General features: G+C 42.0%; 1 protein-coding gene across 1 annotated transcript in view; it reads left to right on the top strand.

The window, feature by feature from the left end:
* Nucleotides 1-5,087: 5,087 nt before the first annotated feature.
* LOC119744183 (origin recognition complex subunit 4-like) overlaps nucleotides 5,088-6,780 on the top strand; it is a 48,221-nt gene continuing 46,528 nt past the window's right edge. The window contains exons 1-2 of the mRNA XM_038220084.1: nucleotides 5,088-5,167; nucleotides 5,387-5,556. Of these exons, the coding sequence (XP_038076012.1) occupies nucleotides 5,153-5,167; nucleotides 5,387-5,556 (185 nt within the window). The 5' untranslated portion in view covers nucleotides 5,088-5,152. The remainder of the gene's footprint in view (nucleotides 5,168-5,386; nucleotides 5,557-6,780) is intronic.

Below are 6,780 nucleotides of genomic sequence, written 5' to 3'. Positions count from 1 at the left end.
TGTTTGTTGGGAAAAAGTTGCAAGCTGACGCTTTCTTTTTCATATAGCATGTAAAAACATGGGCTTTTTATAAAATATATCTATATGGCTAAAAAATATCGAAGTGACTATCGTTACGGCCGCAGCCGTTGTTTAGCGCCCTCTACGGTACTTTTATGAAAGGCACGCAGGTATATAATTATTTGATTCTCCACGTTTTAGCGAGCAGTGCGACAGCTCAGTCGATAGAGGGTAGGATTTTGCACCGCTAGGTTGCTGGTTCGCATCTCAGTTTTGACCCAGTTTTGCACTCAAATTTTTTTCCTTTTCTAACCTGAGGCTTTGGAGGATTTTTTTTAAAAGGGAAATAAAGTCCGAATTTCAAAACGTTCAAATTCTCTTTTTCCCTTCTAATTTTATATTTTCTACTCATGTTTTTATAAAAGTTGCAGTCTACCGTAACGATAGAAAATCATGGAAATGTGTTACGGCTGCCGTAACGATAGCCACTGCGAAAAAATATCTCTGTTGACGACTTGTTGTGCGCTTTCTTGAAAATCACGCAATCTTAGTGCGTAATTTATGAATTTTGCTCAATCTTAACAAACATTGCATGACATAATTATGAAATGTATAGCGGTTACAAGGGAAATAATTCATATAAACAGGAAAGAAAATGTTCTATGCTTTTCTGTACTCGTATAACTACGATAATTTGAATCAAATTAAACCTGCTACAAAGTGCTAGTAGTAGTAATGCTTTTTTCTGCCCACTATAAAATGGGACGTTTTGTAATAACGGAGGACTGGGAACTAGTCTGGGAAGTGTTTTGTTTAGGCTAGACAAGTCCCTGTATGACTATGTATGCATTTCACGGAAAAAACCCCACTGATGTCCAGAAGTAGCCTTGGTCAATGCCCTCGTCGTTAATAGTCCCATCAATCGTCGGCATATCCTCACGCGCTATGCACAAGCATGTAAAAATGCAGCGCAAACAGCGACCTCGTGCGGCCACTATTTTTTTATGCAAATCAGTTGGGGACGATCTCGAGCCTTGGTTCAATAGTCAGCAAAAGCTTATGTTTTTCTTTATTGGATTTCTAGCGCACGACCTCGTATGCGAATACAGATAAGTGTAGGCGGGGCTAACATGTGGAGTGTCCCATCACACCTTGGTAAATCCGGACGTCATCAAATTATTTGGAGCTATTCGCCTTTTGCGGACGTGACAGGAACCACAGTTTTTGTGCATTGGTGCCGTGTGCAGAGACACACAACGTGTACGTGTATGGATTATGTACGGTGCCACGTTTCAGATGCAAGTTTCCACGCAATGATCAACCAATAAGAAAACGACATTTAAGGTCAGCTAAGGCTATTAACATAATGAGCACCACCCCCAAAACCTCACATGGACGATTGAACCAAGGCTCTTGATCGTCCCCAACTGATTTGCATATAAAAATAGTGGCTGCGTGAGGTCGCTGTTCGCGCTGAATTTTTACATGCATGTGCATAGCGCGTGAGGCCGAGGATATATGCCGTACCATTGACCGCGTACGGGACGAATAATGATGAGAGCATTGACCAAGGCTAGTCCAGAAGCTGCCAAAATTGCTCTTTTGAATAGATAGAATCCAGCTCTGCGGCGTAATGGTGGGGGTGTGAACAATTAATTGGTGGCAATGTAAATGGGAAATAGGGGCCTAGGGGTCCTACTAAAGTGCGTCAACAAGCGTCAACAAGCGTCAACAAGCCTCAACGGTAGTCGGCGAGCATCAACAAATTTTGTACATGCTTTTATTATTATTATTATTAATCATTTCTGGTAATGAAACCAAGGATTCCTCAAAAGCGCCCTAGGCACTGTAGCTCGCAAGCCTGAAGTAACCTGTGGAGAGAAGACAATGAGAAGAAGTTACAGTTTTAGAGGTGGGAGGAAAAGCCCAGAAGAATATTCTGGGGAAAACCCACGGAATCAGGCAGGGACTGAAAACCCAATCCACATATTGGCCCAGGTGGGATTCGAACCCGGGTCACAGCGGTGGAAGGCGAGCAAAGTACCGCCACGCCAACCTGACTCCCCTCCCTTTTGAACATTAAAAGTAGTAGGCCTATCAATTAAAGTTCAAATTATTTAAAAACTTTTTTTTTAACGCGAAATGTACGACGAATTTGTCGATTACTGTTGGCTGCCATCTTGTTCATGTGTAGCTTAGCCCTACTACGCATGCGTGAAGTGTACAGAGCCATACTACGCATGCGCGAAGTGTACAGCGCCATCAAAACAAGATGGCGGCCAACACTATCGACAAAATCGTCGTACATTTCGCGTAAAAAAAACCAAGTTTTTGAATAATTTTAACTTTAATTGATATGCAGAAGATGTTCTTTATTGCTTTTTCTACCATGTAAAGCTACTTTTAATGTTTAAAAGCATATTCAAAATTTGTTGATGCTCGTTGACGACCATTGAGGCTTGTTGACGTTTGTTGACGCTTGTTGACGCTTATTTTTCTTATTTTTCTCTTATTTTTTTTCTGGGCCCCCCCCCCCATACGCGTATACTTTCATATCCAATACTGTTCAGCGTTAAGTAAGTGACCCTGCGTTGCAATAGTATAATTATTAAGAATCAGTGAACGAGGATGCAGCTAGACTTGCCAAGCGCAGCCGGTGCTCGGCGTCCACAAGACCGTTATCTTGTTGCGCATTCTTAAGAATGTGCGCTCAATCTGGAAGAGTTATTTTTTGCGAAGATATAAGAATGTGCATGCGCATTCTTAAGAATGCGTGATTTTCAAGAAAGCGCTCAACATCTCAATGAAGGTCGGTCATTCATGTCATTGTCGGTCATTACAAAAATGAAAGTAGAGTTAGACCCGTGAACGTGGCGTTGTATACAACGCCAAGCTGTTGTGTCATTTCGAACCTGGCGAAATCGATCCGCCATAAATAATTTCGTATGCATATTGAGTACTCACCTAGAAATCTACACTTGCCTTCCCGCGTGTTCAGGATGTGTCATTTCGACGAAATTTGCCGTCACTGAAGACCCATACGAACGTGTAGAAATTACAATTTAACTTTAACTGAACAAGTACCCAGGGTCACTTGTGTGGCAAATTATTGGAGCCCCTCGAGCTACCCGTCTGTTTCATGTGGCGCATATGATACATGTAGGCGGCGTCAGATTCGCCAATCACGAGACCACGTGATAAACGCAGCTAATCATGCTAATAATTTGGAATCGCACTTATGATCCGGACATAAGAAATGCCCGAAGCGTCAGTGCGATACCAATTATCCACAGAATTTGTAGTAAATCACGTGCATCAGTAGGAGGTTGCAGGACGTCCAGATCTTGCCAGATTTTACCTTGAATTTCATTTAAATTCCAGATTTGGCGTAAACGCAGGTTTGAACATGTTCAAGAAAGTTTGATTTGTGAGTACTTATCACACGGTAAAGCAGTGTTCAGTTTTGTCACGGAAGGACGATTTCGCTTGGTTCAAAATGGTACATGAGTGTGGCGTAGTTTACAAGCCACGTTCACGGGTCTAGACCAGAGTAGGCCTACATGTAGGCCTATAAAAATCGCCTACTGCCTAGACTAGTCCGAGTAGCTAGGACTCTACAGATCGCTTTTTTAACATTTAGACATGGTCGGGCGATAGTAGAGTCTGAGATCGATGGCCCTATTGCGGCTACTACTAATTTTTTTGACCCTTTTCACTCGTACCCCCAATCAAAATCTTCACATTTTACCCCCAAAACGGTTTTGAAACTACCTTATGCGCCCCTGTAGGCTTCAGTGGGAAGTGAAAATACAAATGGTGGTGGTTACATTCACATACCTTGGGGAAGAAAAGAGAAATTTCACCTTCAATTCGGAAACCGAGCCTCGTCGAGCTGTCACTGCTATCTTATTGTACGATTCAAATTCATGAGGTCAAGCTGATGACGTACGACGCGCCGTCCAAGTGTGCGCCCGCATTCACAGTCGGGCATATCGTGTGTGCACACGTACACCGGTGACTGTTTCCTGAGCGGCGCAGCCTGCACACATCGAACAGCCGTGTATTGATAGTGCAGACAACAATTTCTTTCTGACTTAAAGTAGATTTTGCAGTGATGGCGGAGAATCTGACAGTGAAGATGCATTGGTACTTAGGAGCCGTTACACACAAAACGACTTGGTTGTACGGGTGTGGTGATACACATGCTAAACACGCCAGGAAAAAATGTTGCAACCTGACGCCACTTCCGCGCTTGTGTACAAAGTCTGTGGAAAGTCATTTCAAGTATTTCCTACCAAAATTGGAAACATTTCTCTGTCCCAGATTCATTTTTTATTGTCATTTTTGCAACGAATGACCTTCATTGAGATGATATATGAAGAAAAAAAGTGGCGTCAGGTTGCAACATTCTTTCCAATACTTTGTTGACGCAATGGTCAAAAAACGAAATGATCAAATTATCACGAAATACCTTACTCAATAGTTAGGGAATGACGGTCTAAAGCATCCTGTAAAATCGTGGCTCCTGCTGTGCTGACATTTTCAAGAAAAACTGTATTTTTCCAATGCTGGTCGGCCGACCAGCGTTGGAGAAAACTGGCTTTTTTTCAAAACTGTTCTTAATTTTTCATATTTAGTTATTCTGACTTTTCTTTGCAATTGATCACACACCTGTGAAGGGGTACAAGCCTGCTAGACTGATTCTCTGACCTTACAATTCGCTAAAGTGTATTAATTGCTTCGTTTCATCTTAAATGGGGTCAGGGAACCAGACTTCAAGAACATGATAGGTTTTCTTGGTTTTTCCAACATCTACAAGCCCAAAACATGAAACAAGTCAGTTTAACAATATTTTATATAACATACTAATCCTCCAAATCCATTTATTTCAGAAAATTGCAGCAAAAGCAAATGTTGTACATTCCCTCTAAGTCGAAGAATACTCTTGCAAGTGTGGATTCTTAATTTACGAATTCCTCGGCGCTTTGCGCCTCGTGAATTCTTAAATTACGAATCCAAACTTTTTCGTGTATTCTCCTTAACTTTGCCATCTCTTTTCCCATTCCTGAATGTTAACAGATTGCAGTGTTGAGATGTCATCCTGGTCCGTAGAGGAGGCAATCATCGGTGAAGAATCTTACATGTATTTCTGATGTCACATCTACATGTATGTAACATCAGTTATGTCATGTACATGTATGTAGCATAAATTTCAGAAGACATACCCATACAGTTTGTGAGACCAGGTATCACAAAGCGATGAAAGTGATTGCTACATGTATGAAGTCTCAACCCCCTCCCCACCTACCCCCACCCCACCCTCCCTCTAATTACAATTAGTGGTCCCTAATTTATAGTGTGTGTTTTGATTTTTGTTGTTTTCCAGGAAGCATTTAGAAAGACTTTTCCTGCCATAATGCCAAAACGTAATTGTAGAAGAGAACCATTGGGTGGCAGCACCATAGATAGGGTACAGTGCATCTTGCGAAGACGCGTTTGCAGAATTGAAGTTCCCCCTAAAGACATCATTGAAGAGAACCTCAAGGAGCAAAGACAGTAAGTGAATTTAAAACAATGGTAGAGCAAGGAGCTACATTGTAGTTGAGTCTGGGGTGTGGGTCCGGGATGTAGGGGGCGTGACACCCCAAACTAATACTCTGTCATCAGCATTTAGAGCCTTGGTTGGCAAATGAATTGTGACCTGCCATTGAGGAATAACCCCCACCTTTGTTCACATTATTCTCAGACAACTCGCATAAAAAACAAGTTGGAGATTGTTGTGATTTCTGGAACAGCTTATACAACTGTGTTTATTAAGGGAATAAATGTGTGCTCGAGAGGTTTTTATCACTCTGTTTAATACCGCTTAGAGTCTGGGTGCTGATAATTACCCGAGCCGGAGGCGAGGGTAATTATCAGCACCCAGACTCTGAGCGGTATTAAACAGAGTGATAAATACCGACCGAGCACATATTTATTCCCATTCATAAATACCTTATCCGTAAAAAAAATTCAAATAATTCGTTCAAAAAATCCCTATTTTGTTCAACAAGTTCACTTCATGCTTTTTGAAACATCCCTCTAGCAAAATAATGGAGTGTTCAGCTGGCGAGTAAGATGTAAACAACCCTTTTATGGAGATTGACGCGCGCGTAGCATGTTCTGCGCGATGTCACGCAGAACGCACCTGGGGCGTTGCGTTTTGAATTTAGAACTATAAAATTCCGACTCGCACGTAGTGTTGCGCATGCCTACGTGAGGATTGTGAACGTTCAACCAATGAAACGGTAAGAGGCACTGGATTTTTAGGAGTCCACATTTTATTGTGACACTGGAAAAGTGTTTAAGACCAGCTAGCCATGTCTTTATCATCCGTTTAAGACCGGCCACGTGATGGGCTCTCGACCAATAGGAATAGCTAAACTGTCTGAGGTATTTATGAATACAAGTTTCCAATAAAACGTTGGGCCAATGGCCCTAAAACTTAGCAGTTTAACATTGTTTGATAATTTTGAATTCAGAGACTGAAAAACAGTGGTCATACCCAGTACATCCCCTATTATCAATCTCCCTATATCCCATGCCAAATTGGCACGCTTGCCACACAGAGATTTGGACACGCTTGTCCTGAATAACTTGGCACACTTGCCACATATAACATTTCAGGCACGCTTGCCCTCCAAAACTTGGCATGCTTGCCACACATAAGTTCGGACACGTTTTCCTTCCAAAAACTTTGGCACGCTTGCCACCGACACATTTCGAGAAAAATGGCCTTGA

Source organism: Patiria miniata, unplaced genomic scaffold, assembly GCF_015706575.1.
Source record: "Patiria miniata isolate m_02_andy unplaced genomic scaffold, ASM1570657v1 HiC_scaffold_12, whole genome shotgun sequence".
NCBI lineage: Eukaryota > Metazoa > Echinodermata > Asteroidea > Valvatida > Asterinidae > Patiria > Patiria miniata.
Note: the sequence above shows the minus strand (reverse complement) of the source record. Positions and strands in the feature narration are given on the sequence as shown.